General features: G+C 42.8%; 1 protein-coding gene across 1 annotated transcript in view; it reads right to left on the reverse strand.

Annotated features, from left to right (window-relative positions):
• LOC146045115 (receptor-type tyrosine-protein phosphatase beta-like) overlaps positions 1 to 21,595 on the reverse strand; it is a 160,551-nt gene that overhangs the window by 58,532 nt on the left and 80,424 nt on the right. Inside the window, exons 9-20 of the mRNA XM_083163791.1 lie at positions 17,455 to 17,715; positions 16,983 to 17,258; positions 16,532 to 16,786; positions 10,905 to 11,165; positions 10,433 to 10,708; positions 9,965 to 10,219; positions 7,292 to 7,552; positions 6,069 to 6,344; positions 5,601 to 5,855; positions 2,934 to 3,194; positions 1,711 to 1,986; positions 1,243 to 1,497 (exon numbers count right to left, since the gene is read on the reverse strand). Coding sequence (XP_083019917.1) covers positions 1,243 to 1,497; positions 1,711 to 1,986; positions 2,934 to 3,194; positions 5,601 to 5,855; positions 6,069 to 6,344; positions 7,292 to 7,552; positions 9,965 to 10,219; positions 10,433 to 10,708; positions 10,905 to 11,165; positions 16,532 to 16,786; positions 16,983 to 17,258; positions 17,455 to 17,715 — 3,168 coding nt within the window. The remainder of the gene's footprint in view (positions 1 to 1,242; positions 1,498 to 1,710; positions 1,987 to 2,933; positions 3,195 to 5,600; positions 5,856 to 6,068; positions 6,345 to 7,291; positions 7,553 to 9,964; positions 10,220 to 10,432; positions 10,709 to 10,904; positions 11,166 to 16,531; positions 16,787 to 16,982; positions 17,259 to 17,454; positions 17,716 to 21,595) is intronic.

A 21,595-nucleotide genomic window follows, 5' to 3' on the forward strand; every position in this document is an offset into this window, starting at 1 on the left:
GAATCCCGACTGTCGGGTAATTATACCACACCAATATGCACCATATGGTGTGAATTTTATGCTAAAAACTCTTTCCTCAACTTTTCTACATTTGTCTGCTACTTTTTATTTTTCTCAGCCTTGCATATTAGTTCTAGGTTTTTCATGTCATAAATAAACTTGTAGAATACGCATAATTATGCATACTGATAGTCAATTGTGTCAAAGCTGCCTTATGTAATTTCTGCTGCTTTTTTATCAAAGTTGTGTTTGTGATTGCAAGTGAGAGAGAGAGAGAGAGAGAGAGAGAGAAACAGAGAGAGAGAGAGAGGGAGAGAGAGATAAGGCTAGAAGTTGGAGAGAGAGAAGTGTTGTGCTGAGGCTGAAGAAAAGCATAAGCAAATTAGTCTAGAGAAATAGAAAGAGCGATGGGGCTGGATGGTGGAGAGATGGTGAGGGATACAAGGCTGGAAGGCAGAGATAGGGTGACGCTAAAGAAACCGAGAGAGACTGGAGTGGCAGAGAGAGATGTGGCTGGAAGTTGGAGATGAGACTGGAGAGACAGAGAGAGATTGGCTGGAAGTTAGAGATAAGACTGGAGAGACAGAGAGAGAGATGTGGCTGGAAGTTGGAGAGAAAAAGAAAGGGATATGACTGGAGAGATAGAGAGAAATGAAGCAGAAGAGATAGAGCGAGAAATGGAGCTGGAAGTTGGAGAGATGGTGAGGGGAATGAGGCTTGAGAGGCACAGAGAGGGTGAGGCTGAAGAAAAAGAGGGAGATGAGGCTGAAGAGACAGGGAGAGATGTGGCTGGAGGGAGGAGAGACAAAGAGAGGGATCAAGCTGGAAATATAGAGAAAGATGGAGCTAGAGAGTAAAGAGTTTATAGAGACAAAATAAGGAATGACAAGAGGGGGGAAAACCTGGGGGTAGAGAGATGGTGAAGGTGATGAGACTGGAGAGATAGCAAGAGAGATAATGTTGGAGGGTGAACAAAGAGGGCGATGAGTCTAAAGAGACAGATAGAGAAATGAAATTGAAGAAATAGAGAGCTAGATGGACTTGAGAGACAGAAATGAAGCTGGAGAGTGCAGAGACAAAAAAGAGGGGTGAGGCTGGAGAGACAAAAATGGTTATGCAGCTGGAGGGTGATGAGACAGAGAAGGGGATGACTCTGGAGAAACAGAAAGGAGGATACAGTATTTGTCATTTCTGTGTTCACGGATTGCTGTAGAAATAGTCACATGACTTAATCATACTCACATGTGGCCTCTATCACTGGAGCGGATGTCTGGCTGCAGTTGCCACTAACTGTCTGTACAGTGACTGTATATACTCTGCCTGGTAACAGCCCTGTTATATTCCATTGTGTAGCATTAGTTTGTGCTGTGATATTTATGTCTCCTGTTAGAAAGACTTGATAATGATCCACTTTCCCCACTGGTGTCGTCCACGAGACTCCAAGAACATTAACTGACATGTAATTGTTGAGCGTGATGTTGATAGCCAGTCCAGGGACTAAAGGGGAATAAAATCTCATGTTATCCTATACAGGTACTTTTAAGTCAGTGACCTAAATATATTTTATTAATAATGTTCCAAAACAATTATCTCATAAATCACTATATATGTCAGTATTATAAATATATATGACTATGTAGATCAATATCATAGCTATAAATCAACAGTTCTCACTGATACACATACAACTAACAGTCTTCCTGTACTCACCTGTGCAGGTAGTTAGTGACACAGGGTCAGACTCAGTGACATTATCTCCAGCTCTTGTATATACCATGAATGTATAGGTTTCTCCTGGTGTTAGATTCATTATTGTAACTGACTCATTTCTCACTATTGTATTAGATATTATTGTAGCTGACAATGTGACATTTGTCTGCACTCTGTAGGTGTAAGTACTCTTATACTCAGCCGGTCTGCTCCAGGACAGAGGCACAGAGACCATGGAAGAGGAATTATTTATCAGTGAGGTCACTGGCATTGGTTCTATTATGGAAGATATAACACAGGGTCATAGAGCACAGAGGTTACATGAAGGATATATACAGTACATCTAATATTACAGTACTAATGCAGAATTCTTAGTACAGGACACTAAACTGACAGCTTGTTACCAGCTATATCATACATCGTAGGAAAATGGACAATTGTAGCTAACATACTCAAAAACCCAAAGGCTCAATATAGTATCAAGGGTACTATAATGGAAACTACTGAGGAGGAAAGAGATCTAGGAGTCACTATTTGAAGTGACTTAAAGGCAGGAAAGCAATGTAGCAAAGCAATGAGGAAGGCAAGTCAGATGCTTGGTTGCATAGGGAGAGGAAACAGTAGCAGAAAAAAAGACGTAGTAATGCCACTTTATAGGTCATTGGTACGGCCTCATCTGGAATACTGTGTCCAGTTCTGGAGACCATATCTTCAGAAGGATATAAATACATTAGAGAGTGTACAAAGAAGGGCAACTAAAACGGTGCATGGCCTACATCACAAAACATACCTGGAAAGACTAAAAGATCTTAACATGTATAGTTTGGAGCAGAGAAGGGAAAGGGGGACATGATAGAAATCTTCAAATATATCAAGGGTTTTAACATTGTGCAGGAGGGAAATTTTCATAAAAGGAAAGAAGTAATAGAACACGAGGACATGCACTGAAACTGGAGGTTGGTAGGTTCAGGGGAAATGTTAGAAAGAATTACTTCACAGAAAGGGTAGTGGTTAAGTGGAATAACCTCCCATCAGAGGTGGTAAAGGCTTAGACAGTAGAACAATTTAAACATGCTTGGGATAGGCATATGAATATCCTTACAAAGAAATAAGGATTAAAAAGGGTTGAGATTACCCTATGGGTAAAAAAAGGGGCAGACTAGATGGGCCAAATGGTTCTTATGCCATCAAATTCTATGTTTCTATACAGGAGAAATACTTACTAGTATACAAAGATGCACTAACAGGTAAACTCTGATACCCCATGGCTCCGACTGTTACCACAGTAACGGTGTAGTTAGTCCCAGATGTCAGACTGAGAAGGGTGATATTTGATGTGTTACTTGATACAGTCCAAGTGCCTGAAGAATTCCCATAACTAATATTATATGGCACGATTGTCATATTGGTTGGCAATCCCCAAGATAGTGTGATGAAGTGTACTCCAACTGCTGTAAAGTTTAGGTTTCCTGGTTGGGTTGGATCTGTGTAGTAATATATAAATACACTTAATTAGGGACATGTACAGTCTGAGTACAAGTAGTTGATATGGAAAAACAATAAACAGGAGATGAATAATAATCCACATGTTATACTCCTTTAAGACAGAAGCCATCACATGGACTCTGATTTTATAAAATGGACAAGGTTCCAGTCTAACTAAGTTTCCACTTTCAAATAAGAGATGAATGTGTTGGGGAAAACATTTGGACCCAGGAATTTGTCAGGGCAAACTGGCTTAACCTGGGTCCTTTCTCTGTGTGAAAGAATCAACCAGGGTCAAAATTGCCGGTTCTTAAAGCTTGGTGATGACAAGGGTCGATGTCCTGGAATATTTGACCTGGGTGGACCCGTTTACACAGAGAAAGGATTCCGGTTAACACAGCAAATTCCCATGTCCATTTCTTTGTCAGAAAGAAGGATTAGAGAGCATTAAACTGGACAAGAATCTCAGAGTCTATTTATGATACATGATAGGAAAGTCATGTGAACACATGTAGCCCTGATGCTAGTAGAACCTTGTCTCCAATTGAGTCAAATAAGTTAGGGCTATCCTCTGTTTCATCCGGACGGTGGCTCCCCTGACCACAATGCCCAAAACGTATTTCTCATCACCCAACTGTATCCAATTCTTAGAGAACCTGTGACTACTCCTACCAAAGGTACATGTTCTCCAGCTACCTTCTCCTCTTGGGCCTACATATAGATATTTCCTCATACACCTATCCCATATGCACGGGTGCCGGACGGCTCCCCGACAGTCGGGTTTCCGACAGTCATTACTCCGACGCCAGAATCCCGACTGCTCCCTCGTGGGGGTCCACGACCCCCATAGAGGGAGAATAAAATAGGTAGGGAGCGCAGCTCGCCACCGTGCCCGTAGCGTGGCGACCGCGCAAGGGGCTTCATTGTGCTCCCCACGCTGTGCAGTCGGGATTCCGACGTCTGACTAATGACTGTCGGAATCCCGACTGTCGGGTAATTATACCACACCAATATGCACCATATGGTGTGAATTTCATGCTAAAAACTCTTTCCTCAACTTTTCTACATTTGTCTGCTACTTTTTATTTTTCTCAGCCTTGCATATTAGTTCTAGGTTTTTCATGTCATAAATAAACTTGTAGAATACGCATAATTATGCATACTGATAGTCAATTGTGTCAAAGCTGCCTTATGTAATTTCTGCTGCTTTTTTATCAAAGTTGTGTTTGTGATTGCAAGTGAGAGAGAGAGAGAGAGAGAGAGAGAGAAACAGAGAGAGAGAGAGAGAGAGGGAGAGAGAGATGAGGCTAGAAGTTGGAGAGAGAGAAGTGTTGTGCTGAGGCTGAAGAAAAGCATAAGCAAATTAGTCTAGAGAAATAGAAAGAGCGATGGGGCTGGATGGTGGAGAGATGGTGAGGGATACAAGGCTGGAAGGCAGAGATAGGGTGACGCTAAAGAAACAGAAAGAAAGAGGGAGAGAGAGATGAGGCTAGAAGTTGGAGAGAGAGAAGTGTTGCGCTGAGGCTGAAGAAAAGCATAAGCAAATTAGTCTAGAGAAATAGAAAGAGCGATGGGGCTGGATGGTGGAGAGATGGTGAGGGATACAAGGCTGGAAGGCAGAGATAGGGTGACGCTAAAGAAACCGAGAGAGACTGGAGTGGCAGAGAGAGATGTGGCTGGAAGTTGGAGATGAGACTGGAGAGACAGAGAGAGATTGGCTGGAAGTTGGAGATAAGACTGGAGAGACAGAGAGAGAGATGTGGCTGGAAGTTCGAGAGAAAAAGAAAGGGATATGACTGGAGAGATAGAGAGAAATGAAGCAGAAGAGATAGAGCAAGAAATGGAGCTGGAAGTTGGAGAGATGGTGAGGGAAATGAGGCTTGAGAGGCACAGAGGGGGTGAGGCTGAAGAAAAAGAGGGAGATGAGGCTGAAGAGACAGGGAGAGATGTGGCTGGAGGGAGGAGAGACAAAGAGAGGGATCAAGCTGGAAATATAGAGAAAGATGGAGCTAGAGAGTAAAGAGTTTATAGAGACAAAATAAGGAATGACAAGAGGGGGGAAAACCTGGGGGTAGAGAGATGGTGAAGGTGATGAGACTGGAGAGATAGCAAGAGAGATAATGTTGGAGGGTGAACAAAGAGGGCGATGAGTCTAAAGAGACAGATAGAGAAATGAAATTGAAGAAATAGAGAGCTAGATGGACTTGAGAGACAGAAATGAAGCTGGAGAGTGCAGAGACAAAAAAGAGGGGTGAGGCTGGAGAGACAAAAATGGTTATGCAGCTGGAGGGTGATGAGACAGAGAAGGGGATGACTCTGGAGAAACAGAAAGGAGGATACAGTATTTGTCATTTCTGTGTTCACGGATTGCTGTAGAAATAGTCACATGACTTAATCATACTCACATGTGGCCTCTATCACTGGAGCGGATGTCTGGCTGCAGTTGCCACTAACTGTCTGTACAGTGACTGTATATACTCTGCCTGGTAACAGCCCTGTTATATTCCATTGTGTAGCATTAGTTTGTGCTGTGATATTTATGTCTCCTGTTAGAAAGACTTGATAATGATCCACTTTCCCCACTGGTGTCGTCCACGAGACTCCAAGAACATTAACTGACATGTAATTGTTGAGCGTGATGTTGATAGCCAGTCCAGGGACTAAAGGGGAATGAAATCACATGTTATCCTATACAGGTACTTTTAAGTCAGTGACCTAAATATATTTTATTAATAATGTTCCAAAACAATTATCTCATAAATCACTATATATGTCAGTATTATAAATATATATGACTATGTAGATCAATATCATAGCTATAAATCAACAGTTCTCACTGATACACATACAACTTACAGTCTTCCTGTACTCACCTGTGCAGGTAGTTAGTGACACAGGGTCAGACTCAGTGACATTATCTCCAGCTCTTGTATATCCCATGAATGTATAGGTTTCTCCTGGTGTTAGATTCATTATTGTAACTGACTCATTTCTCACTATTGTATTAGATATTATTGTAGCTGACAATGTGACATTTGTCTGCACTCTGTAGGTGTAAGTACTCTTATACTCAGCCGGTCTGCTCCAGGACAGAGGCACAGAGACCATGGAAGAGGAATTATTTATCAGTGAGGTCACTGGCATTGGTTCTATTATGGAAGATATAACACAGGGTCATAGAGCACAGAGGTTACATGAAGGATATATACAGTACATCTAATATTACAGTACTAATGCAGAATTCTTAGTACAGGACACTAAACTGACAGCTTGTTACCAGCTATATCATACATCGTAGGAAAATGGACAATTGTAGCTAACATACTCAAAAACCCAAAGGCTCAATATAGTATCAAGGGTACTATAATGGAAACTACTGAGGAGGAAAGAGATCTAGGAGTCACTATTTGAAGTGACTTAAAGGCAGGAAAGCAATGTAGCAAAGCAATGAGGAAGGCAAGTCAGATGCTTGGTTGCATAGGGAGAGGAAACAGTAGCAGAAAAAAAGACGTAGTAATGCCACTTTATAGGTCATTGGTACGGCCTCATCTGGAATACTGTGTCCAGTTCTGGAGACCATATCTTCAGAAGGATATAAATACATTAGAGAGTGTACAAAGAAGGGCAACTAAAACGGTGCATGGCCTACATCACAAAACATACCTGGAAAGACTAAAAGATCTTAACATGTATAGTTTGGAGCAGAGAAGGGAAAGGGGGACATGATAGAAATCTTCAAATATATCAAGGGTTTTAACATTGTGCAGGAGGGAAATTTTCATAAAAGGAAAGAAGTAATAGAACACGAGGACATGCACTGAAACTGGAGGTTGGTAGGTTCAGGGGAAATGTTAGAAAGAATTACTTCACAGAAAGGGTAGTGGTTAAGTGGAATAACCTCCCATCAGAGGTGGTAAAGGCTTAGACAGTAGAACAATTTAAACATGCTTGGGATAGGCATATGAATATCCTTACAAAGAAATAAGGATTAAAAAGGGTTGAGATTACCCTATGGGTAAAAAAAGGGGCAGACTAGATGGGCCAAATGGTTCTTATGCCATCAAATTCTATGTTTCTATACAGGAGAAATACTTACTAGTATACAAAGATGCACTAACAGGTAAACTCTGATACCCCAGGGCTCCGACTGTTACCACAGTAACGGTGTAGTTAGTCCCAGATGTCAGACTGAGAAGGGTGATATTTGATGTGTTACTTGATACAGTCCAAGTGCCTGAAGAATTCCCATAACTAATATTATATGGCACGATTGTCATATTAGTTGGCAATCCCCAAGATAGTGTGATGAAGTTTACTCCAACTGCTGTAAAGTTTAGGTTTCCTGGTTGGGTTGGATCTGTGTAGTAACATAGAAATACACTTAATTAGGGACATGTACAGTCTGAGTACAAGTAGTTGATATGGAAAAACAAGAAACAGGAGATGAATAATAATCCACATGTTATACTCCTTTAAGACAGAAGCCATCACATGGACTCTGATTTTATAAAATGGACAAGGTTCCAGTCTAACTAAGTTTCCACTTTCACACAAGAGATGAATGTGTAGGGGAAAACATTTGGACCCAGGAATTTGTCAGGGCAAACTGGCTTAACCTGGGTCCTTTCTCTGTGTGAAAGAATCAACCAGGGTCAAAATTGCCGGTTCTTAAAGCTTGGTGATGACAAGGGTCGATGTCCTGGAATATTTGACCTGGGTGGACCCGTTTACACAGAGAAAGGATTCTGGTTAACACAGCAAATTCACATGTCCATTTCTTTGTCAGAAAGAAGGATTAGAGAGCATTAAACTGGACAAGAATCTCAGAGTCTATTTATGATACATGATAGGAAAGTCATGTGAACACATGTAGCCCTGATGCTAGTAGAACCTTGTCTCCAATTGAGTCAAATAAGTTAGGGCTATCCTCTGTTTCATCCGGACGGTGGCTCCCCTGACCACAATGCCCAAAACGTATTTCTCATCACCCAACTGTATCCAATTCTTAGAGAACCTGTGACTACTCCTACCAAAGGTACATGTTCTCCAGCTACCTTCTCCTCTTGGGCCTACATATAGATATTTCCTCATACACCTATCCCATATGCACGGGTGCCGGACGGCTCCCCGACAGTCGGGTTTCCGACAGTCATTACTCCGACGCCAGAATCCCGACTGCTCCCTCGTGGGGGTCCACGACCCCCATAGAGGGAGAATAAAATAGGTAGGGAGCGCAGCTCGCCACCGTGCCCGTAGCGTGGCGACCGCGCAAGGGGCTTCATTGTGCTCCCCACGCTGTGCAGTCGGGATTCCGACGTCTGACTAATGACTGTCGGAATCCCGACTGTCGGGTAATTATACCACACCAATATGCACCATATGGTGTGAATTTCATGCTAAAAACTCTTTCCTCAACTTTTCTACATTTGTCTGCTACTTTTTATTTTTCTCAGCCTTGCATATTAGTTCTAGGTTTTTCATGTCATAAATAAACTTGTAGAATACGCATAATTATGCATACTGATAGTCAATTGTGTCAAAGCTGCCTTATGTAATTTCTGCTGCTTTTTTATCAAAGTTGTGTTTGTGATTGCAAGTGAGAGAGAGAGAGAGAGAGAGAGAGAGAGAGAGAAACAGAGAGAGAGAGAGAGAGAGGGAGAGAGAGATGAGGCTAGAAGTTGGAGAGAGAGAAGTGTTGTGCTGAGGCTGAAGAAAAGCATAAGCAAATTAGTCTAGAGAAATAGAAAGAGCGATGGGGCTGGATGGTGGAGAGATGGTGAGGGATACAAGGCTGGAAGGCAGAGATAGGGTAACGCTAAAGAAACAGAAAGAAAGAGGGAGAGAGAGATGAGGCTAGAAGTTGGAGAGAGAGAAGTGTTGCGCTGAGGCTGAAGAAAAGCATAAGCAAATTAGTCTAGAGAAATAGAAAGAGCGATGGGGCTGGATGGTGGAGAGATGGTGAGGGATACAAGGCTGGAAGGCAGAGATAGGGTGACGCTAAAGAAACCGAGAGAGACTGGAGTGGCAGAGAGAGATGTGGCTGGAAGTTGGAGATGAGACTGGAGAGACAGAGAGAGATTGGCTGGAAGTTAGAGATAAGACTGGAGAGACAGAGAGAGAGATGTGGCTGGAAGTTGGAGAGAAAAAGAAAGGAATATGACTGGAGAGATAGAGAGAAATGAAGCAGAAGAGATAGAGCGAGAAATGGAGCTGGAAGTTGGAGAGATGGTGAGGAGAATGAGGCTTGAGAGGCACAGAGGGGGTGAGGCTGAAGAAAAAGAGGGAGATGAGGCTGAAGAGACAGGGAGAGATGTGGCTGGAGGGAGGAGAGACAAAGAGAGGGATCAAGCTGGAAATATAGAGAAAGATGGAGCTAGAGAGTAAAGAGTTTATAGAGACAAAATAAGGAATGACAAGAGGGGGGAAAACCTGGGGGTAGAGAGATGGTGAAGGTGATGAGACTGGAGAGATAGCAAGAGAGATAATGTTGGAGGGTGAACAAAGAGGGCGATGAGTCTAAAGAGACAGATAGAGAAATGAAATTGAAGAAATAGAGAGCTAGATGGACTTGAGAGACAGAAATGAAGCTGGAGAGTGCAGAGACAAAAAAGAGGGGTGAGGCTGGAGAGACAAAAATGGTTATGCAGCTGGAGGGTGATGAGACAGAGAAGGGGATGACTCTGGAGAAACAGAAAGGAGGATACAGTATTTGTCATTTCTGTGTTCACGGATTGCTGTAGAAATAGTCACATGACTTAATCATACTCACATGTGGCCTCTATCACTGGAGCGGATGTCTGGCTGCAGTTGCCACTAACTGTCTGTACAGTGACTGTATATACTCTGCCTGGTAACAGCCCTGTTATATTCCATTGTGTAGCATTAGTTTGTGCTGTGATATTTATGTCTCCTGTTAGAAAGACTTGATAATGATCCACTTTCCCCACTGGTGTCGTCCACGAGACTCCAAGAACATTAACTGACATGTAATTGTTGAGCGTGATGTTGATAGCCAGTCCAGGGACTAAAGGGGAATGAAATCACATGTTATCCTATACAGGTACTTTTAAGTCAGTGACCTAAATATATTTTATTAATAATGTTCCAAAACAATTATCTCATAAATCACTATATATGTCAGTATTATAAATATATATGACTACGTAGATCAATATCATAGCTATAAATCAACAGTTCTCACTGATACACATACAACTTACAGTCTTCCTGTACTCACCTGTGCAGGTAGTTAGTGACACAGGGTCAGACTCAGTGACATTATCTCCAGCTCTTGTATATCCCATGAATGTATAGGTTTCTCCTGGTGTTAGATTCATTATTGTAACTGACTCATTTCTCACTATTGTATTAGATATTATTGTAGCTGACAATGTGACATTTGTCTGCACTCTGTAGGTGTAAGTACTCTTATACTCAGCCGGTCTGCTCCAGGACAGAGGCACAGAGACCATGGAAGAAGAATTATTTATCAGTGAGGTCACCGGCATTGGTTCTATTATGGAAGATATAACACAGGGTCAGAGAGCACAGAGGTTACATGATGGATATATACAGTACATCTAATATTACAGTACTAATGCAGAATTCTTAGTACAGGACACTAATCTGACACCTTGTTACCAGCTATATCATACATCTTAGGAAAATGGACAATTGTAGCTAACATACAGTACATGAGAAATACTTACTAGTATACACAGATGCACTAACAGGTAAACTCTGATACCCCAGGGCTCCGACTGTTACCACAGTAACGGTGTAGTTAGTCCCAGATGTCAGACTGAGAAGGGTGATATTTGATGTGTTACTTGATACAGTCCAAGTGCCTGAAGAATTCCCATAACTAATATTATATGGCACGATTGTCATATTGGTTGGCAATCCCCAAGATAGTGTGATGAAGTTTACTCCAACTGCTGTAAAGTTTAGGTTTCCTGGTTGGGTTGGATCTGTGTAGTAACATAGAAATACACTTAATTAGGGACATGTACAGTCTGAGTACAAGTAGTTGATATGGAAAAACAATAAACAGGAGATGAATAATAATCCACATGTTATACTCCCTTAAGACAGAAGCCATCACATGGACTCTGATTTTATAAAATGGGCAAGGTTCCAGTCTAACTCAGTTTCCACTTTCACGGGGGGCGTGGCTTGACCAGGCGTGTGAACGGACGCTGGGGGTGAGAGCTCCGCAAAAATCCTGATCAATTATCCTGCCCCAGGGACTGTAGGCACATCATACTTACCGCTTCGCCCACCGGAGTCTCTCCTGCACCTTTTGTGACGACTGCGGCTCTCCTAGACTGCCTGTGAGGGCTTCCGCGGCTGCCGGGTCCCGCTGCGCTCCGATCTCCCTTTCCTCAGACGCCATCTTGGATCCTCTTCTCCCTGCTCTGCGGCTCCGGTCTGATCCTGCACCGCTGACGCTCCTAGCTCCCTCCTGCGGTATCTGGTGGCTCCTGGTCGTCGACGGCTGCCCCTTCCTCATGGTGCTCTGGACTGCATCGTCAATCATCCATGAGCGCTGGGCTGTATGAGTGAGTTCCCCTGCTTGCTTCTAGACGGAGCTGTGAGACTGATCTCACAGACACTATCTGTTGAGACCGACCATATCCACTGGATTGCTCCCTTGCCGCTCAGCTGTGGTGTCTCGGTGGGTGGGGTTCGGTCGTGGCCATCTTGGGGCCTTCTCAATCAGCCCTTCTGTGCAGAGCGCGTCGCAGACTTGGTACACTATGGATATCTCCTATATCCTCAAATACATCCAGGCGTCGACCCAGAGACTCCTTTTCAAACTTGAGGCTATACACCTGGATACATTTTCCCCTGCAGTTCACTGTGGTAAAGGTGATGGAGGGGTTACAGGTGATGCACCTGCCTGCTATACTTCTGCACAATCTATACCCCCCGAAGACATACGGCTGAAAATGCCCTCCGTCCCATGTGCTTTTGTGACAGGAGAAGACAGGAAGGGCAATTCTCTCTTTGACTATTGTACCACTGGCACTGTGTCTCTGATGAATCCTACAATATTGAATATGGATACCTTCGCAATTACATTCACTCTCGAGGTGTCCAAAAATAATGAGGAATATACTATATCTACCTGCAGTGACTCTGCAATTCACAATAAGCCAGTGCCTATGCGTGAAGATGAGCGTCTTCTTTCAGTGCTTATACCTGAGTTACAGGCCTACAGCAACTCTATGTTTCAATTCTACGTGATTCCCAATAAGATTACCCTTGTTTCTGTTGGTTCTTTTTTTTAAATCTCCAACACTTAGCTCTGATGAGCATGGTGTTATACATCCTGGACTGTATGGGAATGGAACTGGTATTTTATATGCTCCATACCGATATGCCCGCGGGTGGCCAGACTGATATTATACTATACTAGATTTAATTCAGGGGATTTTTCTCCAAATATGCTTGACTGTTTTTATTTGTATGTTGCTATACTCCACCATGTCCTGTATTATATATATTTAATTATATTTGTCTAATTATCTGTATTTTATATCCGGTTTATCTATACGACTGTAATACACGCAATCGTCCTGCTTTCCATATCTCTGGTGGGAAAGAATGGTGTTAAATACTGTTTTACATACGCAGGCTGACCCCCATAATACTAGTTTTTCTATATCCTTGTTATTTTATTTTTATGTTTTATTTTGTTTTGGGGATTACCTGTTGTTCTGTAACACATATACATTTCAAACTAACATAAGCATTTCAAACTTACTGCTATCCTATACTGTTTTGTGTCTATTTTACTGGGTTCTCCTCACTAGACCCATGCGGGAGAGCTGGGTCACTATAGCTTAAACTTGAGGTCACTATACATTCTGTCTAGGCTTCTTTCCTAAGGGGGTAGGTGAAGCTATTACTTTTATAGCCCTGTTGTTTTGTAAGGCCTGGCTAGACTAATTTATTCTGTAGAGCTGCAAATACTTTACACTGGGCAGTATCCTATATGAGTCAAATTGGTGTTCCGATCCTTGCTCATTGCCCCTCCTTGCTCATTGACCCTATCGGGCCATTTATAATTTATCCTGTAGTAGGTTGGGTGGGATTTTTTTTTTTTTTTGTGTGTGGGGGGGGGGGGGGGGGGGGAGGTATAGATTAGTCTTTGTTTGGTCAATTTAGCTAAAATGGAGGCAATTATTTCCTGTTGATGCTGTGAGTCTATATTTTAGTTTTAGCTTGGGACCACTGGTCTATTACCTCCTATTATCTGTATGATTATAGTTCGTGGGGGTTAGGGGTTCTAAATATACCTAGTGTTGGGCTAGGTTATTTAAGATGGAGGTTTTGGGTGTAGGTTAGGGCTAGTTTTTCTTTTTTGGGGTGTTTTAAGGGATCCAAGTATACCTAGTGTTGGGTTAGGTCATACAGGGTGGGGGGTATTTGGGTAGGTTTGTTTTGGGTGTTGTTATTCTTATTTTTATTTGGGTTGGTGGCTGAATTTATTCTATTTATTTTAACTCTATTTGGCTATTGCAGTTAGTTATGGTATACATTCCAGCGATACAGGAGGGTATTCTCCACGTTCACTTACAAGTGTAATCTAATTTTATATGCTATGCTCTCCATTTGCATTTGTGCCCGAATGGCGCCTTCGGGTTCTGACAAAATGAAAAATACTGTGCGGTGATCTTTTGAGCCTATTGTGCGTGATACAATGACCCTTCCTCTCTATGTATAACTGTTTTTTCCTGTTCTACATGCATTTTTGCCTGCTATAATGCTAACTGTATCGATTCAGCTGCCCACTTTAATATATGTTTAGGTAGGTTGTTATGTAAACTTGAAAACTTTCAATAAAAATTACTGAATTAAAAAAAAAAAAAAGTTTCCACTTTCACACAAGAGATGAATGTGTAGGGGAAAACATTCGGACCCAGGAATTTGCCAGGGCAAGCTGGCTTAAGGTGCCCATACACTAGTAAGATTTATCTTCAGATCTGGCTGGTTGGAACAAAAACATGGTTTTGGATGAGTGACAGTTTGTCAGTTTTCCAGCATTTCCAAGCAAATGGACAACTGTCATTTGCTCTCATCCATAACCAGGGGCCTTATTTTGGTTCATTCTTTCTGACAAAATCCTTCTTAGATGGACAAAACCATGTGCACTGCAGGGGGGGCAGATGTAACATGTGCAGAGAGAATTAGATTTGGGTGAGTAATTTTGTTTCTGTGCAGGGAAAATACTGACTGCTTTATTTTTACACTGCAATATAGATCTCACTTTGAAGTAAAACCCCACCCAAATCTAATTCTCTCTGCACATGTTACATCTGCCCCACCTGCAGTGCACATGGTTTTGCCCATCTAAGAAGGATTTTGTCAGAAAGAATGAACCAAAATAAGGCCCCAGGTTTTTGTTCCAACCAGCCAGATCTGAAGATAAATCTGCGTGTGTATGGCCACCTTTAAGCTGGTTCCTTTCTCTGTGTGAAAGAATCAACCAGGGTCAAAATTGCCGCTGCTTAAAGCTTGGTCATGACAAGGGTTGATGTCCTGGAATATTTGACCTGGGTGGACCCGTTTACACAGAGAAAGGATTCGGGTTAACACAGCAAATTCTCATGTCCTTTTCTTTGTCAGAAAGAAGGATTAGAGTGCATTAAACTGGACAAGAACCTCAGAGTCTATTTATGATACATGATAGGAAAGTCATGTGAGCACATGTAGCCCTGATGCTAGTAGAATCTTGACTCCAATTGAGGCAAATAAGTTAGGGCTATCCTCTGTTTCATCCGGCCGGTAACTCCGCTGACAACAATGCCCAAAACGTATTTCTCATCACCCAACTGTATACAATTCTAAGAGAACCTGTGACTACTCCTACCAAAGGTACATGTTCTCCAGCTACCTTCTCCTCTTGGGCCTACATATAGATATTCCCTCATACACCTATACCATATGCACCATATGGTGTGAATTTCATGCTAAAAACTCTTTCCTCAACTTTTCTACATTTGTCTGCTACTTTTTCTTTTTCTCATCCTTGCATATTAGTTCTGGGTTTTTCATGTCATAAATAAACTTGTAGAATACGCATAATTATGCATACTGATAGTCAATTGTGTCAAAGCTGCCTTATGTAATTTCTGCTGCTTTTACAACAAAGTTGCGTCTGTGATTGCAAGTGAGAGAGAGAGAGATACAGAGAGAGAGAGAGATACAGAGAGAGAGAGAGAGAGATACAGAGAGAGAGAGAGAGAGAAAAAGGGAGAGATAGATGAGGCTAGAAGTTGGAGAGAGAGAGAGAAGTGTTGTGCTGAGGCTGAAGAAAAGCATAAGCAAATTAGTCTAGAGAAATAGAAAGAGCGATGGGGCTGGATGGTGGAGAGATGGTGAGGGATACAAGGCTGGAAGGCAGAGATAGGGTGACGCTAAAGAAACAGAGAGGGAAATGAGACTGGAAAGACAGAGAGACATGTGGCTGGATGTTGGAGAGAAAAATAAACGGATATTACTGGAGAGACAGAGAGAATTGAAGCAAAAGAGATAGAGTGAGAAATGGAGCTGGAATTTGGAGAGATGGTGATGGGGAAAAGTCTAGAAAAGTAGTGTGGGTTAGGTTGAAGAAACAAAGAGGTAGATGAGGCTGGAGAGACAGAGAGATGTTCCAGGAGGGTAGAGAATCAAAGAGGGGTATTAGGATGGAGAGATAAAGAGAGAGAGAGAGAGCTGGGGAGAGAAAAGACAACAATAGGAATGAGGCTTAAGAGATAAGAGGGGACGAACCTGGGGAGTGGATAGATGGTGAGGGGAATGAGGCTGGAGAGGCACAGAGGGGGTGAGGCTGAAGAAAAAGAGGGAGATGAGGCTGAAGAGACAGGGAGAGATGTGGCTGGAGGGAGGAGAGACAAAGAGGGGGATGAGGCTGGAAATATAGAGAAAGATGGAGCTAGAGAGTAAAGAGTTTATAGAGACAAAATAAGGAATGACAAGATGGGGAAAAACCTGAGGGTAGAGAGATGGTGACGGTGATGAGACTGGAGAGATAGCAAGAGAGATAAGGTTGTATGGTGAACAAAGAGGGCGATGAGTCTGAAGTGACAGAGAAATGAAATTGAAGAAATAGAGAGGTAGATGGACTTGAGAGACAGAAATGAAGCTGGAGAGGGCAGAGACAAAAATGGGGGTGAGGCTGGAGAGACAAAAATGGTTATGCAGCTGGACGGTGATGAGACAGAGAAGGGGATGACTCTGGAGGAGCAGAAAGGAGGATATAGTATTTGTAATTTCTGTATTCATTGATTGCTGTAGAAATAAAGTCACATAACCCAATCATACTCACATGTGGCCCCTATCACTGGAGTGGATGTCTGGCTGCAGTTACCACTAACTGTCTGTACAGTGACTGTATATTCTCTGCCTGGTAACAGCCCTGTTATATTCCATTGTGTAGCATTAGTTTGTGCTGTGATATTTATGTCTCCTGTTAGAAAGACTTGATAATGATCCACTTTCCCCACTGGTGTCGTCCACGAGACTCCAAGAACATTAACTGACATGTAATTGTTGAGCGTAATGTTGATAGCCAGTCCGGGGACTAAAGGGGAATGAAATCACATGTTATCCTATACAGGTATTTTTAAGTCAGTGACCTCAATATATTTACAATTATCTCATACATCACTATATATGTCAGTATTATTATATATATATTAATATGTAGATCAATATCATATCTATAAATCAACAGGTCTCACTGATACATATACAGGTTCCTGTCTCCCTGTACTCACCTGTGCAGGTAGTTAGAGACACAGGGTCAGACTCAGTGACATTATCTCCAGCTCTTGTATATACCATGAATGTATAGGTTTCTCCTTGTGTTAGATTCATTATTGTAACTGACTCATTTGTCACTATTGTATTAGATATTATTGTAGCTGACGATCTGACAACTGTCTGCACTCTGTAGGTGTAAGTACTCTTATACTCAGCGGGTCTGCTCCAGGACAGAGGCACAGAGACCATGGAAGAGGAATTATTTATCAGTGAGGTCACCGGCATTGGTTCTATTATGGAAGATATAACACAGGGTCAGAGAGCACAGAGGTTACATGAAGGATATATACAGTACATCTAATATTACAGTACTAATGCAGAATTCTTAGTACAGGACACTAAACTGACAGCTTGTTACCAGCTATATCATACATCTTAGGAAAATGGACAATTGTAGCTAACATACAGTACATGAGGAATACTTACTAGTATACACAGATGCACTAACAGGTAAACTCTGATACTCCAGGGCTCCGACTGTTACCACCGTAACGGTGTAGTTAGTCCCAGATGTCAGACTGAGAAGGGTGATATTTGATGTGTTACTTGATACAGTCCAAGTGCCTGAAGAATCCCCATAAGTTATATTATATGACACGATTGTCATATTGGTTGGCAATCCCCAAGATAGTGTGATGAAGTTTACTCCAACTGCTGTAAAGTTTAGGTTTCCTGGTTGGGTTGGATCTGTGTAGTAATATAGAAATACACATAATTAGGGACATGTACACAGCGGCGTAACTAGATATTCAGCGCCCCCCTGCCGACAATGCAGGAGGCGCCCCCCGGTAAAAAAAAAAAACGGAGCGGAGGGGAGCCGTGGTACGGCGGTGGGGAGGGGGGGTTGTGTTTCTGTGTGTGTGTATGTATGTGTGACGTGTTTGTGTGTGTGTGTGTGTTACCTCTGGCCGGCGTGGCCGGCTGGCCGCATCCGTCTGCGCCGGGTCCCGGGCGGCTCTCCCGTTACTGCTGCTAATGAAAAAGTGACACTTGGAAAATGGCTGCCCCCATACTGCAGACGAAAAACTGTCTGCGGTATGGGGGCAGCCATTTTCCAAGTGTCACCTTTTTGTATTAGAACAGCACTGCGGCTGCCGGGACTCGGGAGAGCTGGAACCCGGTGGTGCAAATAAAACCACCGGTCCGGCGGCAGAAGGCAACTATCATCCCGCAGCCCCCCCGGCGCCCACATACCCTCAGCGCCTCCCCGCAATCGCGGGGGCTTCGGGACGATAGTTACGCCACTGCATGTACAGTCTGAGTACAAGTTGTTGATATGGAAAAACAAGAAACAGGAGATGAATAATAATCCACATGTTAAACTCCCTTAAGACAGAAGCCATCACATGGACTCTGATTTTATAAAATGGGCAAGGTTCCAGTCTAACTAAGTTTCCACTTTCACGGGGGGCGTGGCTTGACCAGGCGTGTGAACGGACGCTGGGGGTGAGAGCTCCGCAAAAATCCTGATCAATTATCCTGCCCCAGGGACTGTAGGCACATCATACTTACCGCTTCGCCCACCGGAGTCTCTCCTGCACCTTTTGTGACGACTGCGGCTCTCCTAGACTGCCTGTAAGGGCTTCCGCGGCTGCCGGGTCCCGCTGCGCTCCGATCTCCCTTTCCTCAGACGCCATCTTGGATCCTCTTCTCCCTGCTCTGCGGCTCCGGTCTGATCCTGCACCGCTGACGCTCCTAGCTCCCTCTTGCGGTATCTGGTGGCTCCTGGTCGTCGACGGCTGCCCCTTCCTCGTGGTGCACTGGACAGCATCGTCAATCATCCATGAGTGCTGGGCTGTATGAGTGAGTTCCCCTGCTTGCTTCTAGACGGAGCTGTGAGACTGATCTCACAGACACTATCTGTTGAGACCGACCATATCCACTGGATTGCTCCTTTGCCGCTCAGCTGGGGTGTCTCGGTGGGTAGGGTTCGGTCGTGGCCATCTTGGGGCCTTCTCAATCAGCCCTTCTGTGCAGAGCGCGTCGCAGACTTGGTACACTATGGATATCTCCTATATCCTCAAATACATCCAGGCGTCGACCCAGAGACTCCTTTTCAAACTTAAGGCTACACACCTGGATAAATTTTCCCCTGCAGTTCACTGTGGTAAAGGTGATGGAGGGGTTACAGGTGATGCACCTGCCTGCTATACTTCTGCACAATCTATACCCCCCGAAGACATACTGCTGAAAATGCCCTCCGTCCCATGTGCTTTTGTGACAGGAGAAGACAGGAAGGGCAATTCTCTCTTTGACTATTGTACCACTGGCACTGTGTCTCTGATGAATCCTACAATATTGAATATGGATACCTTCGCAATTACATTCACACTCGAGGTGTCCAAAAATAATGAGGAATATACTATATCTACCTGCAGTGACTCTGCAATTTACAATAAGCCAGTGCCTATGCGTGAAGATGAGCGTCTTCTTTCAGTGCTTATACCTGAGTTACAGGCCTACAGCAACTCTATGTTTCAATTCTACGTGATGGCCGCACGATTCCCAATAAGATTACCCTTGTTTCTGTTGGTTCTTTTTTTTAAATCTCCAACACTTAGCTCTGATGAGCATGGTGTTATACATCCTGGACTGTATGGGAATGGAACTGGTATTTTATATGCTCCGTACCGATATGCCCGCGGGTGGCCAGACTGTTATTATACTATACTAGATTTAATTCAGGGGATTTTTCTCCAAATATGCTTGACTGTTTTTATTTGTATGTTGCTATACTCCACCATGTCCTGTATTATATATATTTAATTATATTTGTCTAATTATCTGTATTTTATATCCGGTTTATCTATACGACTGTAATACATGCAATCGTCCTGCTTTCCATATCTCTGGTGGGAAAGAATGGTGTTAAATACTGTTTTACATACGCAGGCTGACCCCCATAATACTAGTTTTTCTATATCCTTGTTATTTTATTTTTATGTTTTATTTTGTTTTGGGGATTACCTGTTGTTCTGTAACACATATACATTTCAAACTAACATAAGCATTCAAACTTACTGCTATCCTACATTGTTTTGTGTCTATTTTACTGGGTTCTCCTCACTAGACCCATGCGGGAGAGCTGGGTCACTATAGCTTAAACTTGAGGTCACTATACATTCTGTCTCGGCTTCTTTCCTAAGGGGGTAGGTGAAGCTATTACTTTTATAGCCCTGTTGTTTTGTAAGGCCTGGCTAGACTAATTTATTCTGTAGATCTGCAAATACTTTACACTGGGCAGTATCCTATATGAGTCAAATTGGTGTTCCGATCCTTGCTCATTGCCCCTTCTTGCTCATTGCCCCTATCGGGCCATTTATAATTTATCCTGTAGTAGGTTGGGTGGGATTTTTTTTTTTGGGGGGGGGGGGGGGGGGAGGGAGGTATAGATTAGTCTTTGTTTGGTCAATTTAGCTAAAATGGAGGCAATTATTTCCTGTTGATGCTGTGAGTCTATATTTTAGTTTTAGCTTGGGACCACTGGTCTATTACCTCCTATTATCTGTATGATTATAGTTAGTGGGGGTTAGGGGTTCTAAATATACCTAGTGTTGGGCTAGGTTATTTAAGATGGAGGTTTTGGGTGTAGGTTAGGGCTAGTTTTTCTTTTTTGGGGTGTTTTAAGGGATCCAAGTATACCTAGTGTTGGGTTAGGTCATACAGGGTGGGGGGTATTTGGGTAGGTTTGTTTTGGGTGTTGTTATTCTTATTTTTATTTGGGTTGGTGGCTGAATTTATTCTATTTATTTTAACTCTATTTGGCTATTGCAGTTAGTTATGGTATACATTCCAGCGATACAGGAGGGTATTCTCCACGTTCACTTACAAGTGTAATCTAATTTTATATGCTATGCTCTCCTTTTGCATTTGTACCCGAATGGCGCCTTCGGGTACTGACAAAATGAAAAATACTGTGCGGTGATCTTTTGAGCCTATTGTGCGTGATACAATGACCCTTCCTTTATATGTATAACTGTTTTTTCCTGTTCTACATGCATTTTTGCCTGCTATAATGCTAACTGTATCGATTCAGCTGCCCACTTTAATATATGTTTAGGTAGGTTGTTATGTAAACTTGAAAACTTTCAATAAAAATTACTGAATAAAAAAAAAAAAAAAAGTTTCCACTTTCACACAAGAGATGAATGTGTAGGGGAAAACATTCGGACCCAGGAATTTGCCAGGGCAAGCTGGCTTAAGCTGGTTCCTTTCTCTGTGTGAAAGAATCAACCAGGGTCAAAATTGCCGCTGCTTAAAGCTTGGTCATGACAAGGGTTGATGTCCTGGAATATTTGACCTGGGTGGACCCGTTTACACAGAGAAAGGATTCGGGTGAACACAGCAAATTCCCATGTCCTTTTCTTTGTCAGAAAGAAGGATTACAGTGCATTAAACTGGACAAGAACCTCAGAGTCTATTTATGATACATGATAGAAAAGTCATGTGAGCACATGTAGCCCTGATGCTAGTAGAATCTTGACTCCAATTGAGGCAAATAAGTTAGGGCTATCCTCTGTTTCATCCGGCCGGTAACTCCGCTGACAACAATGCCCAAAACGTATTT

The sequence above is a fragment of the Crinia signifera genome, chromosome 11 (assembly GCF_055691185.1).
Source record: "Crinia signifera chromosome 11, ASM5569118v1, whole genome shotgun sequence".
Taxonomy (NCBI): Eukaryota; Metazoa; Chordata; class Amphibia; order Anura; family Myobatrachidae; genus Crinia; species Crinia signifera.